Below are 21,903 nucleotides of genomic sequence, written 5' to 3' on the forward strand. Positions count from 1 at the left end.
ATTGATACGTTGACCTGAGATGGTTTAATTTTTCAATTAAACCTAAGTGAACAACCTATAGGAAAAACAGATCTTAAACGTGGTCATATGCTGCCTGCTTAAGTACAATTCTCATATCGGGCGGCATACCTACGCGCTCTCTATATGGAGCCAATTGCACCCTACAATTACGTGGGGCACATCGGGTTTTGTATCAACCTCGCATGGCCTATTCTTAATCGGGCGACAGTGACCTTCGAGTTAGGTCTTCAGAGGGCCACTTATCACAGTGCGCTTGATACGCGGGAGCTTGTCTGCCGATCCAGCCAACTGACGCCTGCCACTTGCTTTTAATCATATTTTTATTCCATTTTTAGCGTCAGGGGGCCGGATCGCGGTGGTTAAGTCAGGAGGTTGAGACGTCCCAACCTTACACGCTTCATCCGCCTTTTCGTCACCCTCCATACATCCAACATTTTTGCCGAGACGCTTCAGCTCGTGGTATCTGTCCTGACGAAAGGCACAGCGAGAACATCTGGTGGACCTTCACAGGAATTCGGTTGAGGATGACCCTTCTTCTATTATTCAGATCCTCCTAGGGCCAACTATCGGCACATGAACACACAAAAATTAAAATAAATATAGTTGAAAAAGATCGAAGGGGCTTTAACAAGAGAGATAAAGAGGAAGAGAAGAGGGTTGTAAAGTCTGTTGCAGTTTTGGCAAGAAGGGTGCAGATTTAATCAAAAATCGTTGGGGAAGAGGGGCTTCAGTTTTACTGTGAAATTTTCTTATAAAGCGTCTAGCCAGTTGGCTGCAATAAAGCAAAAAGCTCACCATTGGTACGTATAATAAAGCTGTGGAGTAATAAAGTCTTGATGGCGAGGAGGGGATGCGGGAAGGGGGTTGTGCTTGGATGCTTGGAGGGGCTGACACGGGTTCAGTCGTGCCCTAAGCACGGGAGTCGGAAGACATGAAGCCCAACAGGAGAGCTTTCATTATTTTTCTTTTCCCTCTACACATCGTTCAAGCCAACTGGTGGTGAGTCGACGAGCTTTTACAAACTATTTCAATTTATTTTTCCTTTTCGACAGCTGCAATGATGAGACTTTTTTCTTCTTTTTGTTGTTAATTATTGCGTCTTTTGCATTTTTCAAAAAAAATTTGATTTTTTTTTGTAATATGAAAAATTGCAATAGGCTTTCTAGTGGGGCACAATTTTTTTTTAATAGAAGGTTGGGTTTAATTACATACGTCACACCCCCATAGTTGACAGTTTTCAAAATTTACCTCCTGCCTTTCTAAAATTTCGACTGATGGCACGTAGGTGTGAAATGACGATGTTCTGCCGGCTCAAAAACACAATAAAAGACAAAAAAAGGGGAAAAAATATATTTAAGGGACCGGGTGACAGTTTTATGATCGGGGGTCGGACGAGCACAAAGCTCCAATCCGTCACTCGGCGTATCATCGCAAATTGGGCCCTTTTGAAAGATGGGACGAGCTTAAAAATGGCCGTTATTCGGACTTATTTGAAATTCTCACATCCTCGCATTAAAAGGGGCAGATGTTATCTCTATCGAGGTACAAAGCATCGCCCACCAAAGAAAGGTTAGCCGGCGACAAATATTTAAACAGTCACTTTAAATTTTAAACTTGTTTATTTACGCCTTTTAAAGTCAATAGGCGGAGAATTGTCATGTCCTCAAGATGTCTTTTTTCCCCTCCTCGTTTTTGGCTTCATTGTTGCTTTATTTTTACAAAAGGGACAAACTATTCCACATTTGGAAAAATCGAATTATAACTAAATAATTGAAAATCATAACCATACAAAGAAAAAAGAAATTCGACCGGTGTATGACTGACTGACTGACACTCGACGATGTAGTGGTTTTGAATCGAGTGAAATACCGATTGAACAGTTTGGGCCCTGACCAAACATAATCTGGCTAAAGTAATTTAATTATTAGTAAACCTTTCCGCCTTCCTCAGTCAAACAAACGTTTGGCCATTTGTGTACCGTCACCGGTTCCTTGTCAACATTTATACAAAATTGGCCCAATTGTTTGCCAATATCACTGCATTTCTCAGTTTCTCTCTCTCTCTCTCTCTCTCTCCACTCTTTTAAATTAATTTCCCTCCCTCCACGTTTGAACGAGTTACAGTTGGAATCATTTTAATTTTGTGAATGGATTCAGTTTTGAGGGGAGAAAGGGCTGTAAAATGGGGCTATAAAACCGACCGGGAGATTTCAACGTTGGGCTTACCTCCCTATCGGGAAAATTGTACACCGGTTTTCAAACTTGATTCCTTTTTATGGGCGCGCGTTTTTTTTTGTAAATATCCTGGATGGATATGATGGATATTAAATGGGTTCGTTATATATTAATGGAAATGGAAATTACGACGAACCGTTTTTAAGGAGGCGGGAGTAAGCTTATCCAGTCCATTCAGCTTGGACTGGCATAAGATGCATATAACTGGCCTGATATCTACTGCCGTTTTCGAAAATAATCACCTAAAATACTATTTTCACTGTTTTTATACATAAAATTTTATTTATATTAATTATATGCACAAACGCGACTTATTCAAAGTGGAATGGACGTCTTGTTATCGAATCGTGGGGTTCTTTTATTAATTTTTTTGGTGAATTATGGTGAATGATTCGAGGTTCTCATATTCTTTTTAATATTTAAAAATTTATATATTAATGACCGGAGTCTGAGTCTGGTCTCACTCGGCCGAATAGTGGATTGAATGAGTGAGTTGGAATATACTTATAAATTACAATAATGTACGTATTGACATGGGTATGCGTCCCACAAGGGAACATTCTTGGACCTATCCTTTACACTATATACACATTCTCCTCAGCTCTATAGAACAAAAAGTTTGTCTTGGGTGTATTCCTAGATGTAGCACAGGCTTTTTATTGGTGCCCGGTCATGATTTATAAACTGAAACGCCTACTATATATTCCTGCCCACTGTTTATTATTTTATCTTGAAAGACCGCTGCTTCAGAGTGAGGTGCGGTATTAGTTCTCGGAAATCAGACGGATACTAGACGACTTCCTGGCTCAACCTTTATATGACATATACTACTGACCTATCTGTACACCCAATACCATCTTGACCACCTACGACGATAACGCAATTTTATCCTCTGACTCGAAGCTTATCCTCCAACATACCTCCAACATCGAAGAACACCTTGAGTTAATCGAAGACTGGTACAAATAGTGGAAGACACTGAATCAAGAAAAATATGCTCAGTGTTCATATCGAAAAAAAGAACAGTCTTGCACTCCACTGTACATCAACAACAAAGAGATATAGATTCCATTCAAGTCAAATACTTAAGACTATACCTAAACAGCAGACAGAGGTGGAATTCACAACTGCGAAGACTTGTAGAAATCAATCTTAACCGTCAACAGTAAACTAACCAAGAATTTACTGTGACCACTTTGGACATACGGAATGGAACCGAAATGGTTCTGCCAAGACATCCAACATCCAGCAACCTTCCAATCGAAAGACCTCAGACAAATCGTTCTAAGTCACCAACCTCACTATCCACAACTACCTCAACATTCCTTTTGTCAAGGAACCGACCGTTCCTCGATTCGTAAGGTTTAACGCCAACCTCTCGATACATACAAATCATACTGCTCGAGCACTCTCTATACATTCCCATCCTGAGCACCGATATCCTCGAGACCTCCTTGCCCCTCACACTGTATGCCAGCATTGGCTGATTTCTTATGGCATGTGTACTTCGGGGTCCCGCGTTGACATCAAGTGTTAGTGATCAGTACAACTTTTAAATTTCAAATTCGACCTTCCGACACATAAAAGATTTTATACGCTGAAATCAATGCCGCAGTCTTTTATCAAAATTTAAGTTTGTCAACCACTACCAACATACATTTCATGTTCGCACTGCCTCCCCAGGCTTAAGGCTCAAAGATTGGCTCTCTTTATCCTTATGGAGCACCCATCAAGCTGAAGTTGAAGTTGTCTTCGTCGTTGTTGCATAGAAACTTCCTCTAGTAAAGTAGGTAAATCTTCTCTCATGAAAATTGAAATTATTTCGGTAAAAATAAGAACCAACTAATTTATTTCCTAGAAGTCCAAAACGTTGATGCTTTGTACCGCTTCGTATGCAATTCGGTGATTTTCCTCTGCCCACGTTCGAAAATTCCTATCCAGTATACGTTTAAAAACTTTGATTTCTAGTCCACAGTGGTGTAGAATTTTTTCTTCTGTGCTCCAAATCGACATTTACGAAACGCATAGACCCCCGAATACCATGGGGCAGAGGAGAGAGATACGTCTTAAAATTGTAAGGAGTACACCTTTAATTTCGTTCCTCGAAAAACCCAAAAACTGTGAGTACTTGAACTACTACTCCTCGGCGCTACAGCCCTTGAAGGGCACTGTCCTCTTTTGCAATGCAGGCCCAGTCTTTTCTTATCTTGTCTTCTCTGTGCGTCTCCTCCATCGTCCGATCTGCATCTTTCTGAGGTCGTCCTCGACTTCGACCAATTATCTTTTTTTACGCTTCCTAGCTGCCGTCTAACACCTCGCTTATCCGAGTAAACTTTGTTTACAGTCTTGTACAAAGCTTTCAACTCCATGTTTGTACGAATTTGGCAGTGTCCTCCCAGGCGAACTGCGCCGAAGATCTTCAGGAACGTTTCAAAAAATCTTCTTGCGCGCTCATCATGGTCCACGTTTCAGAATCATAAAGTACCATTGTCCTCACTACCGTTCGATAGACTCTCAATTTCAAGTTGTGGCTAGAGATCGGGACTTGAAGATCTTCCCCAAGGCAAAATAGCACCTGTTTACTGCGGCAACTCTTGCCGGGATTTCTTCTTTCATACTGTTATCCTCTCCATATTGTTATCCTGGTAAGCAGGACTTCCAGATATTTAAAGATCCTACAGCGTTAATAAGCTTCGCCGTTCAGTGCAATGGAACGGAATTGGCTTGTCCTTGACCTTCTGTTGAATGCACGTAAATCGTCTTGGTACGGCTAATGGCCAAACCCAATCTACCCGCGTCCAGCTTCAACTTCCCCAAGCTCTCTAAGTTTCTTGGCAACCAGGTCAATATCACCTGCATATGCCAGGTTTGGAGTGGTTCGGATTATTAAAGTCACTCCTGGGTTACTGTGATCCTCCTTTCTCATCACCGTTTCGAGAGTCAAATTGAACAGGGTTGTGGACAGCGCATCCCCTAATCTGAGGTCCCTGACTTACTACGAAGTCTCTCGAGAGTCCATTTTCCACTTTTACTCGACACTGTCTGTTAGGGATTCGCAATTGGCCGGTCACTATTCTTGGAATGCCCAGCCTGTCTATTGATATGTAAAGCGACGTTTTCTTAATAGAATCACAGGTCTGCATGAAGTCCACAAAGTCCTGTATTTTGGACAGAGGAGTTTGGATTTTTGAAAACATACCATAAAATCTACAGAACCTTGACGAAATTACCGGTTTCTCGATGGATCCGCGACTAAATAAATGTTTTCTGGTTCACTCGAGACGATCGGGAAATTTTCTGGGTCTGCACGACGAACATTACAGCCACTTTTCAACTATCGTACATATAAACTCGATTTTATGGAAAACCTACTTTCTGTTTTTGAACTTTTGACTGAATAATAATAAATAAATAAAAAATATGCTGAACCATTAGGTCACATATTGGATTATAGGGGGCAGAAAAGTGGAGATGATCCTTTTTTGGACCTTTCTTAGGTTCCGAATCATCGCATACGCATGATAATAAGTACATAAACACAGTATCCAAACCCTTGAGTGGCCAGGAAACAGTTTGGACCTTTATCCAATCGAATACGGAAAATCTCAAATGAAACTTTTGGTCAGGGATTAGGCCGCTTGAACCCTCGAAATCCTAAGTCGGTTATATTGGAGTGGGACAATATGCACTAGGATTTTCTACAAAAATGTTTTTATGGGTACACCAAAAAGGATCGACTCCATTAAACTGTATTTTATTTTTTCAATAATATGACTGGTAACAACTCTCCAGTATGATTTTTCTTGGGCATAAATTTTTTCTAATTTTCTTAAGTATTTTTTGAGAAGTTTAAATTCATGAGTTTTTTTGCAATCTAGGTAACATAAATGGAGCGCAACAGTTGATTATGGTCAAAAACAAATTTTACAACTTTTTTTTTACAGTCCAATAATCTCGAGTGTTTCTCAAGTGTAGGTCCTAGAGAAAAATAATTCAGCGGAAAACTTCAAATTAATTGTATCAACGCCGAAATTGACCATCCCTTGAAAGAAGGATGGAAATTTTCTCGGACTTTCCCTGCGACGTATTGTTATTGTCTGAGGTCGAAACGAATCCGTATTATAAATTCGCTTCGGTACGGGCTCGCTTAACCCACTCACCGAAACTACAACATTTAAAAAAATTTTGATTAGGAGAATTAAACTAGTTCTGCAGCTCCTACAGGTGGTGAGTGGCGACGAATGAACTTGACGTTTGGAATGTTCCGATTTGATGTAATATAAATTGCTGTGATCATAATCCACTGTACGCCCTTTGTATGTACGTTGGATACAGGCCTTCTACACCTCGACCTGAGTAGATCTATTTCTATTCTAGGCAGTGGCCTGTCAGGAGTCCAACCGGTTGCAATACGACCGACATCTGACCAAGAATTTTCAAAATTCGAAGCGGGCGATTTTTGTAATAGACCAATTAAAATCTTAGATTTATTTTAATTGTTCATAATTTTCTTATCTTAACTATTTTTTTATTATCTTAAGCTTGTTTGGTTTAATTGTTGTGAGCGTGTATCAGCTTTCGATGAAAATGCTTTTTAAAGTATTTGGGGTTGTGGCTTTTTTTCGGAAGAAATCAACAAAATTTTCTTGCTTGAGCTTTCTGCTTATTTTCAGCCTTCATCAGGATTTTTGTTGTTGATTTCGTCGCTGGTTTCGCCCGGTCCTTGACCGACCAATCGAGCTACCATACCCGCAAAACTGCTACGTTTCGCACGTCACATTAGGATACTTGGTTTTCCTCAGCCTTCATATAATAATTGCTACACTGCGTTTTTTAAGTATTTTGTTACTGCAAAAATAATAATTTTTTCCCCAATTCTTTCCCAAAAACGAAAAATAAATATTGAATACACGGTCGGCCATGGAACGTATTTACATCTCTTAGTTTTTCCTTTTCCGGTGAGTGTGTCTTAGATGTTAAATGTTCTCGATGAGTACGACGACGTTAGGCATCATTTGAATTATTTTTGACCTTTTCCTTTGACGTTCATCGTTTTGATCAGTGATCAGAACTGAACCTGGAAAACGAACTCGTATTCAATTTAGTTAAAACTCGTTCTGTAATCTGCATTGGGTAAAAAAGACCGTTTTACTAAAATAGTTCTTGCCTTCATCCATTGAATTCAGCTGCACCCAGTTTGTACCGGTACAGTCCGAAAGAAACGAACGCGATATATCACTTGAAAAAATAATTGTTAACCAAATTTGAGTCTGGCCGTCTTTCTAATAATTTGCAGAGGGGTTTAGATACCATAGTACGTCCGTAAGGAAGAAATCTTTTGTTGTAACTAGTTCCTAAACAACGCACAGGTTTTGTCGTACTGTCCCCATGAAGCAAAAGAGTCTAAAGTAATCATTTCTGCTTGGCTGTATGAGAATATCTGGGCACCTTTTCCTCTCTTTTTTGGTATTTCTTGTGCACAGAGTTCTATTGTTGTTGTTCTAAAAGGAGCAGCACAGTTATCGCGCTGGAAGAACAGTTAACCAAATTCGAGTAACTCTGACACAACGTCGCTTACATTCTTTCTAATAATTTGCATTATAGTTCAGTGGTCATAAAATATCCTTCAGGAACAAACCCATGATGAATAACTAGTTCCTAAAAGCCCATAGCATGGATTTGCCCAACCTGAGAACCAACTTTCCATCAAACGTGACAATCTTTAGTAAAATTTCAAATCACGTGGGCTTTTGAAAAGATTATTGCCAGTTTCTTCCCTATTAGAGGATTCTACGATAGGTTTATTCGGGACCGGTAGCTTTTGTAGCTCTTTTTCATTTTTAGGTCGTATGGGTGGCGATTAACAAGTACTTGTGACCACAGTTAATGCTAAAGTTTTCTGAAGAACCTCATTGATGAGAAGGGAACATCAGAGCGTTATCACGCTAGAAGAAGACCATCTTAACAGCTAACCAAATTTGAATAACTTTGGGACGTTTTCGATTAACTTTTTCTAGTAGTTTGCGGTAGAACTCTGCAGTAGAACATTCTTCAGCAACAAACCAAACAACCACAACAACTATTTGATGAACAACTATTTCCTAAATGCTAGATTTAGTTTAGGCCAATTTGCAGATCTTGTACAAAAGGCCTGGTAGCTGCACCTTTTCGCCACTTTTTGAGTATTTCTTGTGCACAGTTGTGCAACTGCATGGATCTCAGCTTGGAAAATTGATGGTGTTAGCCTAGAGGTTTCAAGCTTTAAAACCTGTTCCTTTTTGGATCTATATGTCATAAAAGCCTACAAAATAGTCTAAAGGTCGTAGAACATCCATCAGGAACAAACCCTTACTGAATAACAAGTTCTTAAACAACAAGCTGATTTGGTCACATTGACCCTTTGAAACAACTGGAAAACCACGATTGACCACGATCAGAATTTCAACAATGAACCCAATTTTCATCACACGAGACAATTATCGGTAAAATCCCAATTCACATTTTTAAAACATTTTTGAACATTTCAGCGGCTTGTACGATAGGTACCGGTCAGGAAGTATGAAGCTCTTTTTCACCTTTATATCGTTTCGATGGTACTTGGGACTGGATTTGATACTAAAACTCCCTTTAGGACCTCATCGACATCCATTTACTCCTATTTCGGAGTTTGACGCGAAAGGAGCAGCTGGCGGTCTCGTTAGACGAACTTCATTTCAGATAACCAAATTTGAGTAACTCTGGGACAAATTGCCTAAATTCTTTCTAACGGTTTGCAGTAGAGTTCAGAGGTCATAGCCACGAACCTGTGATGAATGACTAGTTCCAAAAAGCGCATAGAATGGATATTTTCACCTAACCTTTGCCCAAGGGCATCAGGATTTCGCCCCACTTTTCATCACATGTAACAAGCTATAGTAAAGTCTCATGGGCTCGTTAAAAGATTTTTTTTCTTAAAGTTTCTACCTTATTAGCAAGCTCTTTTTCACCTTTACGTCGTGTAGATGGCGATTAACAGTAAACAGGTACTTGTGACCGGAAAACTAAACTTCACGGATCCTTCACACTGTCCTCTCAAAGCAACTGGAAACACCGTTTGACTACGCTCAGGATTTCAATAGTGAAACCATTTTTCACCACTTAAAATCTGATATCATATCTGTGTGTTTTTTAAAAAGATTTTTACCACCAGTTTGCTGCTCTTATTCATCTTTACCCCAGGTGGTGTAGATGGCAATTAACAGGACACAAGAGCGGAGTTGATTTAGAGCTTTGTTTGAAACTCATCGATATCCATTGATATACGTCCTTCGGTGAATAAAAAGCGCGTTATCCCGTTAGAACAAGAGCTTAAGTTAACCAAATTCGGGTAACTCTTGTACAATTTCGTTTACATTCTTTCTAATAGATTTTCGGCAGAATTCAGAAGACAGGAGTAAAAAAACAAGTATTGTTATTGGAATTAAAGTGATTGTGTGGTCGTTGAAGATTGAAGTTCTCCACTTCGGCGATTAAGATTACAAGAGAGAAAACATGCGTACATTACAGCGAAAAACCTGTATCATCTAGGGTGATTTATTGGCATTTTGTCGAAAGGAACTCAATTCGACATTGTACGAGGAGAATTTGTGAGAAAACCCAGTTAAAGTAAAAGTTTTGCATTGCAGGTCTGTTTGCGCAGTGATAGACGAGAATCTTTGAAAAAGGAAGACAATGGACCGTTTGTCGAGGAGGATTTTTGCCTCTCGTGTACTCGATAAGAAAATGAACTGGTTCAGACATTCCTGTTCTCCGATTAATTGTCGTACGTGAGTGTCTATTCTCAACGAAGGTCGACTCGATTCCATCTCGGTACGAGATGTTGGAAAATCGCCTCATTACACACCCCTACCGTTTGTTTTCCTTTTCTTTTCTCCGTCCCCCGAAAGATCCGGAGCTGTGATTGTCGTGTAGTTTGTCCGTCCCCTCCTATCTCCAAATAAATTATTGGCCGCATTAACAAAATTGTGGCAGTTTCTTTCCAACGGACGAGATCGCCATGAGAGATTTTGGCCTCTAATTGCCGGACGCATCGGGCCGGAAAAAGAGGCCGATCGAGATCGCACCAGCTCTTTGCCTGCGGAGATTTGGAAGAAAAGCTGTCGGCTGAGGAATTACTGCCGTTCCGTAAATCCTCCTTTCTTTTTTAACAAGACAATATTCAACAACCTGTGAGTTAATAAAGAAAAAACTCAGTTGTTTTGTTTAAATTTTCAAAGATCCCCGAACGGTCCAATTTAAATCGTCGCAGGATGTCGCGTTTCTCGCTTAAAAATATATCTATTTTAAATGTAAATTTGTTGAATATTTTAAAAGTGCCTTTTTTGTACATATTGTTAAATTGCCTTGTTAAATAAAAAAACCCATACATTTTAAAAGGAAAATTTATAGCTGTTAGATCGATAGCTGGACATTCAATTGAATACATTAAAGAGTGTAAAATATACCATTTCATTCAACGTCAAACAGCCTTTAAACGCAATTCAATGAAAATGTACTGTGTTTTACGTTAAATGAATACTGTAATTTTATAGGTTTTTTAAATAAAGTCAATTTTGGCGTTGGTGGCCGCAACGGTTTAGGAATTGACACGGCACTCATCACTATAAAGTAAAGGTCCCGGGTTCGAATCCAGGGGCCCTGCATTCGAAACCGACATACTTACAAATGGGCTTTTTTCAAAAACCGGCAATCCGAGGATTCATATAACCACGCAGTTAAAACATCTTCGTTAAAAAAAATAAATAGAAATAAAACATAAATAAAGTCAATGTTCAAAATACAGCCAAATATTGTTTCACTCTCTTTAGTCATCAATCAATGCGGGCTTTTGAAAATATTTTTGCTTGTTTCTACCCTTCCACGACTACCTCACATCCCCCACTCATGTCCGTTCCACCCAAAGAGTTAGCCCTTCAGAGATAAAAGTTTTCGTAAATCGTTTTTCGAATCACAAGGCCCCTTTGAGGCTTTGACCTCGCCATCTCCCGAATCCTCCGTGAATCCCCAGCAAAAGCCATCATCCTATTCACATATCTGTACCATAGTATATTCCGCGTTACTCACTTTCGTTTGCCCTTGAATAACTCCAGTACCATCCATTTCCCAAAACCCGGCAAATCCTTCCATACTTACTCATATTCTCAAGCGATTGATCCCTCTAAACTCTCTTAACCTTCTCCCAGATCCCAGTTCGGCTTTCGTCTTCATCATTCCACAACCCAGCAGGTGTTTGGCGTTGTGAACCACAAAGCCTCATCCCTTGGGTGTAAACAATCCTGCCTACCTTGGCATGACACAAGCGTTTGATCGCGTCTTCTGTACAAATTAAAACGTGTACTTCCAAATACCTTGTACCTAATCTTTCGCTCCTGCCTAACAGAACGATTCTTACTAGTTTGCCAAGGATCGGACTATTCCGAATATTGCCCTCTGGTAGCGGGAGGGGAGTCCGTAGGGCTGTGTACTCGAACCAATGTTGTACTTCATCATTATCTCATATATTCCGACTACACCCTCCACCCTCCTAGCTTCCTTTGCCGACGACACAGCTATCCGGGCTATCCTCTGATTCTGATCCCGCAATTGCTTCGGAGCAGCTCCAGGCACACGTGTGCGAATAGCCGAATGGTGCAAATTCTGGCGCCTTAAATAGGCCTTAGATACAACCACAAGATAGCGTACACAGTCAGTTTTAAGATAGGAGTATTATTTGAGGGTTTTGTTTCGGACGGTAAAAATAATATGGATGCATTTGCTTCCATTAAGAAAAATACTCCTATCCCAAAAGTGACTGTGTACGCTATCTTGGGGTTCTATCTCGACTCATGTCTAACCTGGAACAGATATACACGAACTAAAAGACAAAAATTAAACCGACGCTTCGGACTACGGTACAAATTATTATCAAGAACATCACACGTATCAACAAGAAACGAACTAACACTTTATAAGTCACTACTGAAACCTATTTGGACATACGGATTACAACTGTGGAACACTGCTAAACCTTCCAGTATCCAAAATCCTCAGAACCATTGTCAACGCTCCTTATTACGTTTCAACTCTACTCTTTACAATGACCTCCAAACATCTTTAGTTAAAAACCTAATCCCCAACAAATTTTCCACATTCGATGAAAAACTATCCACATATCCGAACACAATAGCCCGATTCATGTCCAACATTACCCACCACTACAACCTAGGAAGCGACAGATGGCCTCGGAACATCCTTACGATTAGTAGGTAACTATTCAGAAAGCTAGGAAGGCAAAGATTGTTGCTACTCCTCTCAGTATATAGCAAAAGATAAATAATATTGTATCTCATTACATAATTTGTATAATATGTATAGATGGTAATAATAATTTTAAAAAAGTTTCTACCCTGTTAGCGGCTCGTTTTGAACCTTCACGTCATGCAGAAGTTTAGTAGTAAGGTTCAGAGGTCATATAATCCGTGATGAATAACCTTGGTGGTTGAGCACTTATCGGACTTCCTCTTTTCTTATTTCACTTGGCGTAATTAGCTGAGGACTTCCGGAGTGACTGTCTCGTTTTCGTGCTGAGGCAGTCACATAACATATGCTCCTATGTCCCTGTTGATCCATGAATAGATAATAGCCAGAATGTTGAGGAGCTTTGATTGTTTTGCACCTCATGAATTCATCGGATCGTTTCTTTCTCCGTTCATTTGTCCATTTCCGCATTTACCAAGCTTTAGGCCAAAGCGGTTCTAGTCCAAAGGGTCTGCTTTTGCTACTTTGTCAGCCTGTTGGCTTCAATCATATTGTGCCCCGCCACCAATGTTATAGTGATTGCATTTTTCCAGCAGTTGGACATAAGTTAGGCACTCCCAGACCATATTTAATTGAAGGTGGAGTAATCTAAAGCAGCAGCTGCTTGGCTGTCAGAGAACATCTGTGCACCGTTTCGCCCTTTTTTGAGTATTTCTTGTACACAGAGTTCTATTGATTGGATCTCAGCTTGAAAAAGAAACAGTGTGAGACCTAGAGTTTCTTAAGAGTTATCTCACTGTAACAAGAACTACTTTATAGTTAAAGTTGGGTTACTTTAGCACAATCGCACTTACATTTTTTCTAACAGTTTGCAGTAGAGTTCAGAGGTCATAGAATATACATCAGGAACAAACCTGTGATGAATAAACTATTTCTCAAAGCACATGAATTTTTAAAAACCTACTTTGCCTAAAGATATCAGGATTTTACCAATGAAACCACTTTTCATCAAGTGATAATCCTTGGTAAAATTTCATATCACATTGCCTGTATAAAGGATTTTTGCAAGTTACTCGGTTTGTTGGGAGTAATGTGGGACCAGTCTGCAGCTTTTTTCACTTTCAGTGCCTTTCCAACTATGAGCACGCGAGTACTTATGCTAGTTTTGATTCTATAGCTTTCTTTAGAATTTCATTGGTTAATATTCGCCCTCAACCCTTCTTCGTTTCAAAGGACCGTTGTTATATTTTGGAAACATTCTGCTCTGTGCACTGGTCATGGACTCCTTAGGATTAGTGGGATTGGTGGATTGATCAAGTTCCGGAAAATATGGCTTTAAAATATATATGGCTAATAAAATATATGGCTTTAAAATTATCCCGAGGATTGAAATATTGTCTTAATATTTGAAACTGTGTAAAAAAACATGTAGATCTGTTTGATTATTAAAAAAAAGATTAACCTTCTATGATTTTATCTGATATGATCGAATTTGCTTTCGTTGTGGGTATTGGATTGATGCACCGTCGCGTCCACAGTCCAGTTGGGGAAAATAACAGTGAAACGCGTTTGTTCTTAGAATGTAAGTCATTTTATTAATTCGAGCCGGCCACCTGACTAACGACCATTCCTGTTTAGGTCTATCAGGCACGCACTCCTGACTCACAAAAAAATACAACAGAGAACAATTTAAAAACGTACACGTACTGAGGGGGTCATTCATTGACTGGGGCCAAAGCGGCCTCGCTCCTTTCAAAATTTCCAGTTTTCATCATTGCCAACGGAATATACGAGATCAAAGAGTGAATTATTTAATGGGGAGTGGAAAGCGTTTTGAATTAATTAGCTATCATCACGCTGTTTTAAAGCCCTCCTAAATCGTCCGGACTTGGAGTTTTGATAAAATTAATTACAGTAACGGCTTCATAAATTAAATTGAAATCGAATGAAATTGAAATACAAACAAACCTTTTTGTACATTCAGCGAAACGTTCCTAATGTTAATTAATCAGTGTTATTATATATATTTATATCTCGGTAGAAAATCAGAGTAACGACAGCCCCTTTCTGCAAAGAAACCAAACAGATTATTAGCGTAAATTAATCCACTTAAGCGTGAATATTGATTAAGGTTAATAAGTTTATATTTCAAAGATCAAAGGTCATCCGGGCTTAGAATGTTTATTTTTTTCAATGACAAGTCATAGCTAGTCATTAGATAGACTTATCGCAAACGAAGTTTAACCCTTTATGGCATAATTTTATCTTATAGCCAGACGGATTTAGCAATTTTGTTAAATGTTGAAATCCCGTGAGTTTAGGTTGGCTCTGAATCAACTTTGGCAAGAAAGGGTTAAATTAGAAACTGAATATGAAAAGTTTTATGTTTGGCTTATATAACAATCGATACAAGATGCATTAGTAGGCTGAAGACTCATGTAAATGGGAATATCTAAGCTATAGCAAATTTGCAAAATTTGGTGTTGCCCTGAGGCAGCGTTGGACAATATAGGGTTAAGCCGTTTAATATTTTCCTCCTCTCCAGGCTCGAGAATAACATAAATTATTGATATCTGGAAAACAATTTCGAACCTAGGTTCCGTTTGTAAGGGAGTCTATCTTCCTTATCTTCTAATGAGTCCATGGACAGGAAGAAGGACTTAGTCACAAGTTTTTGCGAACTTGTCAAGGTGTTGGAGTGTCAAAAGACACTGCTAATCGCCACCCACACGACTGGTGGCAAAAATCCTTTTTAAAACGCAGATACATTTCATAAAAAATTTTACGTTTGTAAAAAGTGGGTTCACTGTTGCAATTCTGATCGCGGTCAAACGGTTTTTTTCCAGTCGCTTCAAGGGGTTCGCGAGTTGAGTTTTCCGGTCACAAGTACCTGCGTACTGTTAATCACAATGACAATTAATTAAGGTTTTTAGTTGAGATGAAAAAAAGCTAATGGCACGAGAGGGATTCGAACCCACGACCTTCGGCTTGATACGCCGCTGCTCTACCACCTGAGCTATCGTGACCTCGATCCACTCGGACATCAACTCCCCATCCCAACCCCACCTTATGAGTTGAAAAATGGCAAAAGGAGGGAAAACTCATAAGGTGGGGTTGAGATGGGGAGTTGATGTCCGAGTGGATCGAGGTCACGATAGCTCAGGTGGTAGAGCAGCGGCGTATCAAGCCGAAGGTCGTGGGTTCGAATCCCTCTCGTGCCATTAGCTTTTTTTCATCTCAACTAAAAACCTTAATTAATGTCATGTATTAATTGGTCAAGCGGACCACGAAATTAGTGAGTTAATCACAATCTGCACGACGAAAAGGTGAAAAAGAGCTTGCTAAGAGGGTACGGATTTGAAAAAAAATGTGTGATGAAAAGTGGGTGTCCGACGAAATCCTGCAATTCTTTGGACGAATACTAGATTGCCAAATGGACCAACGCTTTTTTCCAGTTGCTGCAAAGGGGCAGTGTGACAAGTCCATGTTGATCATATTTTTACCTATTCATCATGGCCTAGTTTCTTATGAATGTTCGATGATCGGTCTACGATACAAATGTATTGCAAAAATAATTTTAAAAGCCCATGGTATATGATATTTTAGCAAAGATTATCACGTGAGATGAAAAAGACGTCACTGGCGAAATTCTTGTACAATTGGGCAGTGGCAAGATGAAAAAATACGTGCTATGCACTTTTAGAAACTAGTCATTCATTAAGGGTTTGTTCTTGAAGGATGTTGCATAATCTCTGAACTTGACTGCAGAAGAATGTAAGAGAAATTGTCCCAGAGTTATCAAAATTTTGTTAACGGTAAAGAAATTATTGATCTAGCGAGTTAACGCTCGGCTGCTCCCATCACATCAAAGTCCATGAAGACCGACTACCTTCACATAACCACTGCATACAGATGGTTCTACAAAAAGCTGTGTATCCGGTCTTATTACGGTATACTTACTTATAGATCCAAAATAGTCCTGGCAAGGTTTATATTTTGACCTAACGAAACCTTTATGTCCCCCATTGTCCATTTTTCAAGCTGAGATCCATGTAATAGAACTCTGTGCACAAGAAATATTCAAAAGAAGACGAAAAGGTGTACATATATACTCAGACAGCCCAGCAGCACTGATTGCTTTAGACTCCTCAACCTTCAACTTAACGATGGTCTGGGAGTGCCTAACTTATGTCCAACGGCTGGAAAAATGCTATCATGTAACTATAACGTTGGTGCCGGGGCACAACATGATTAAAGGCAACAGGCTGACAAGTAGCAAAAGCCAGACCTTTTGGACCAAACTGAAAATTGGCCTAAAGCATGGTAAAAGGAACTGGACGGAGAAAGATACGACCCCACACTGGATGAATTCTCCAGGTGAAAATCAATCAAAGCTTCTCAACATACTGCCATTACCCATTTAATTACCACTTTAAAAAAATCAGCCAACTCGGTCATGAATCAGCAGAGACATCGGAACGTATTGTTGTTGCCTTATCCCAAAATTCCTTCCGAAAAGCTGGAGAGCCAATAACGCCAATGGAAATAAACAAAGAGGAAGCCCGGAAAGTGCTCAACTGTCTTAAAGCCCCATTTTCACAGCTTGCTGTAATCCCAAATCGTTTCGTGTTTCAAGTGATCTAGTCAAGCGTAATTATTGAAAAATAAAATTAGTTTCTTACATATACCACATACTATATATAGATAGTATATTTACTATCAAGAACTTGTCTTAGGACCGATAGCAAACGCGAGACTTTCTTCCGCTGGGTCTTTTACCTTCCTCTTTCCTATGGTGTGTTCCACCATAAGCCTAACTTGAACCGACAATTGCTAATTTTTTTAGCAGTTAGAAACTTTACAGAAGGATTACGATGGGTGTACGCAGTCCGTATAAAATCGCATTGCTTTGAAATCAGCTTCTCATTCATCATTGTAGTCCAAATCCGGACAATGTGAAAGCTTATGTGTGCTTAGTTTCTGTCCAAGTATGCGTCTGACTTGTCTTGTTTGTTGATTTCTTTTCTGCCTTGTATTGGATTGTAAGTCTATTCAAGTAAAGCCCGAGGTAGCGGAATTGGTTGAAGCGTAATGTGCTGGCTTTTTTGCTCGTTTAACTTGATCCGAGTGGACCAGTAGGTAATGAGGTCCAGGTGTTCTCGTGCTTCTGTTTCTAGGTAGAGTCAGAGAGTCGTCCGCGAAGGTTGTGTTAGATTTGTCTGTTAGAACGTGTATGTATGTCAGCAGTTAGATTGTGTAAATCGTTCCTAGGATACTTCTTTCCGCCAACAAATTATCCCTTTTCCGATTGTTTTTCTCCTGAGTCCTTGATTATAAGTTGAATTGATTGCATTGTTATTTTTCTGTACTTAAACTTAACAAATCTTTGTTACAGACTTGTATAATAATTATTCAGATATCGTGAGATGCGGTCGGGTGTGATGTAGGTTTCAGAAAAACATTTTCTTTATCGTGCCAACGTTTCGATCTTTTATTGAGATCATCTTCACGGCCTGGGATTTACAAACAAGGTTTACATTTATGTATAATAATTTTTAAGTTAAAACACTTTTCTATTTTGTGCTTTAATTTGTTTTCGGCCAAGATTTTGAGATTACAAGCTGTAAATGATGACGATCAATTTCCAAACGTGAAAGAAGATTACTACAGGTAAATTAAAGAAGGATAACTTCTGAAACACAATATTCCCGAGCCTTTGGACTGCCGGTAGGCCGGGTTTTACCTGCGCCATGGCCTACTGTGAGTGCTTTCTAATTGATGGTCCAACACAGGTCCGTCTGCGGTCAGAAAAGCGACGGATTCCAGCCTTTTCGGTGGGTCGAATGTGTTTCCGGCTTCTGATGAAATCTGTGTTGATGTCGGCTATTCATTCATATTGAAAAAATAAAAAAGTATAGATCTGCCAACAATCTTGAGAAAAACTGTCATTTTCAATTTTGATTTTTAATGAAATTTTCAACATCTACAAAAATCCAAAAGTAAACAAAGTATCTGATGTTTTTATATATTGCAATAAAATATTGGATTTTAAAAGAAGAGGTGGACAAACAAAACTTGCACTTCCTCAGACGCACAGACCTAGAACTCACAGAAATAAGAAATAAAAGCTTAAGACGTGGGATTTTTTAATGAAACCTTTTTGATACTAGGTTGATATATATACAAAGGTGTCCGAGCGCTTGCCAATAGGTCCTAGGAGCCTAGAAAAAAAGAGTTCAAATAATTTACCGAAGTTTTTAAAAATATAGCTTTCTGCCTTTGTAGTGTACGTCAAGGTTATTATCCCCTGCCTAATCAGTGGATTAGGTTTTTTAGAAAGTATTTATTGGCGTGAATGTGTAGTGTGTGATGGCCGATGATGGAATATTGAGTACACAATCGAATGGATGGAAGATAAGATAAGCTTATAGTCCGAAACGTACACTTTGAATAAACTTAACTACGGAATACCTGATTTCTTTTAACCTAAATATTTAATTAGATTAGTTATATATAATAGGTGAAAAGGGTGAAGGAAGAATGCTGAGTACTCCACCACAGCCCGTGAGGCTGGCGCAACCTCGGCAGCTGAACAGAATTGTCTATCTTAACAGTTATTTTCACTTTTTTTTTTTAAGATGTACACTCACAAAAATTCTTTTTGCAATGTAGCCCATAATTAGTGATATCCAGATATGTTGGGAATCAATCATCTCGCTAGATTTCTTTTTGATTGTGCCCAATTAAATGGAATATCTTTGTTTAACCAGAAGAAGCTTCGGGATAAATTTATCATGAGTATAGCCAGAATTTTAGCATTTTGCCAAAAAAGTGACTTTAAGGGGTAGGAAACCGGTCTCTGTTCGAACGTAAGCACTACAAAAGTTTTTTTTTGGGATATGCAGTAGGGTTTTTAGGAATCTCAGATGAACTATTCAACTTTTCTGCAAAACAGGGAGCCCAGATCTCTCCCCCATACAGTACAACTGAACCATTGTTTTGAATACAATTTTATCGTCCCAATTTTCAAAGATTTGTAGAAAGCAAGATTTAAAATTTTTATGATGTTTCAGAGGATGAAAAACGAACTTAGTTTCTTTTTATGTTGCTAATCACATTTAGTACGATCCTGCTTATAACTTTCTTATGATAGGTAGTATGTTTATAATGCGGGAGGTTTATGGGTCGAAAAACAGCTGGTTCATCGCCGGCTCTCTTTGTGTTCTTTTTCTGGTCTTTCAAGCGTATTTTATTTCAAACTGCAGGGTGGTTCAGCATAAAAAATTGGGTTATAGTATATCTTAAATAGGGTGAAATGTTCTATCTCAGTCCAATCGGAATTACGAATTTTTACTTGTTTTTTTTTCGAAAAATCCCGACCGTAAGCCATAAATTGGCATTTCTTCAAGAGCATCTGTTCCAATTTTTAAACACATTTTTGAATTCTGCATTAACTTTCCAACAAGAAGGAGCTATTTTTAATCTTATCAAACGCCGATATAAGTTTATTACGATTAATTAAGGTTTTTAGTTGAGATAAAAAAGTCAATGGCACGAGCGGGATTCGAACCGACGATCTTCGGCTTGATACGCCGCTGCTCTACCACCTGAGCTATCGTGACCTCGATCCACTCGGACATCAACTCCCCATCCCAACCCCACCTTATGAGTTGAAAAATGGCAAAAGGAGGGAAAACTCATAAGGTGGGGTTGAGATGGGGAGTTGATGTCCGAGTGGATCGAGGTCACGATAGCTCAGGTGGTAGAGCAGCGGCGTATCAAGCCGAAGGTCGTGGGTTCGAATCCCTCTCGTGCCATTAGCTTTTTTTCATCTCAACTAAAAACCTTAATTAATTGTCATTGTGATTAACAGTACGCAGGTACTTGTGACCGGAAAACTCAACTCGCGAACCCCTTGAAGCGACTGGAAAAAAACCGTTTGACCGCGATCAGAATTGCAACAGTGAACCCACTTTTTACAAACGTAAAATTTTTTATGAAATGTGTCTGCTTTTTAAAAAGGATTTTTGCCACCAGTCGTGTGGGTGGCGATTAGCAGTGTCTTTTGGCACTCCAACACCTTGACAAGTTCGCAAAAACTTGTGACTAAGTCCTTCTTCCTGTCCATGGACTCATTAGAAGATAAGGACGATAGACTCCCTTAGAAACGGAACCACGAAATTAGTGAATTTATGTTTATTACTTCAACCCAAAATGTGAATTACAAAAAGGTGAAAATAAAATAATAAATTGATAAATTTTCAAAAATAACTGTTTCCCAAACATCATTAGAACTTCTTTTATGGTGTACTCGAAGTTCCAAAACCATCAACCCTTCAACGGTGAAATCAACCTGGGATGTTAAAAGAAACGTTGTTCATACGTGTAAATTTAACGCAGGTATATATACACATCACCATTAACATAGAAGTCCGGTCACATTCTCTCCCCCAGAGTCGATATTCCTCGCGGGTTGAACGACCACTTCCTTTACGCTAATAAATTACATTCATTCCAATGTGTTGTAAATAAATATAACACAAACACGACACCAACACTATATACATTTAAAACCCTATAGCTCTGAGATACCAGAACAGCTGCCGCCTATGTAAAAAAAATCGACCGATTAGAATAACTTTGAAATACATGCACAACAAAGGCAGAAAACCATATTTTAAAAGAATTCCTCACTTAAATAATTTTTTACTCGGCTCCTAGGCCCCAATGGCTCGGACACGTATCTAATATTTTCTAGTTATTGTTAGTATCACCCAAAACATTTTCTTTGAAATTGCTTGCCCCACACGCTCTTAGCCTCCCCTTGTGAGCTCTTCCATTTGGACAAACGTGATTTTAATTTAAGAAAATACCAAGTGCAGTTGGAAATGACCGAAATGGTTTGTTTTAACAGGCTATCAAGATCAAACGAGATGGTACATACAGACACCTTTTAGCGTCTACAGACGAATGAGCTTATTTACAACAGACGTGTTCGAACGTGGTTTTATGGCTGGTGCTTAAAACAACGCCTCTTACCTCTCCGTCTATAAAAGAGACAAAAGAACACCAATGAATATTCGAAAAAGGTTTTACTCCTTGAAAAAAAAAATTATCTGTCGCAAAGTGCCCAACACCCCAGCCTCCCTAGGTCTGAACCTTGTTTCTCGGAGCCCGGAATGATCTTGTAAACATATTGAGGCTAACCATCCTACCATCTGGTATATAAAATTAAATTAAATGTTATTTACGTTTTACGTGGATTTTTTTAAAGCCTAATAATGCTAGTGAAATTTCAAATATTAATCTGTGATTGTTGCACGGTTGTTGTTTTGAAATAAAGAGAATAAAATAAAATTAAATATTTTAACCT

At 39.0% G+C, this 21,903-nt stretch overlaps 1 protein-coding gene across 2 annotated transcripts in view; it reads left to right on the forward strand.

Moving 5' to 3' along the window:
• Positions 1–935: 935 nt before the first annotated feature.
• The window catches only part of LOC106671088 (protein wingless-like), a 72,698-nt gene continuing 51,730 nt past the window's right edge, over positions 936–21,903 (forward strand). Inside the window, exon 1 of one of the 2 annotated variants that reach the window (XM_014401901.2) lies at positions 936–1,020. In XM_014401901.2, coding sequence (XP_014257387.1) covers positions 953–1,020 — 68 coding nt within the window. In that variant the 5' untranslated portion in view covers positions 936–952. The remainder of the gene's footprint in view (positions 1,021–21,903) is intronic. The other variant, XM_024229502.1, reaches the window with a different exon arrangement.

The sequence above is a fragment of the Cimex lectularius genome, unplaced genomic scaffold, assembly GCF_000648675.2.
Source record: "Cimex lectularius strain Harlan isolate CLEC.00 unplaced genomic scaffold, Clec_2.1 scaffold214, whole genome shotgun sequence".
Lineage (NCBI taxonomy): Eukaryota > Metazoa > Arthropoda > Insecta > Hemiptera > Cimicidae > Cimex > Cimex lectularius.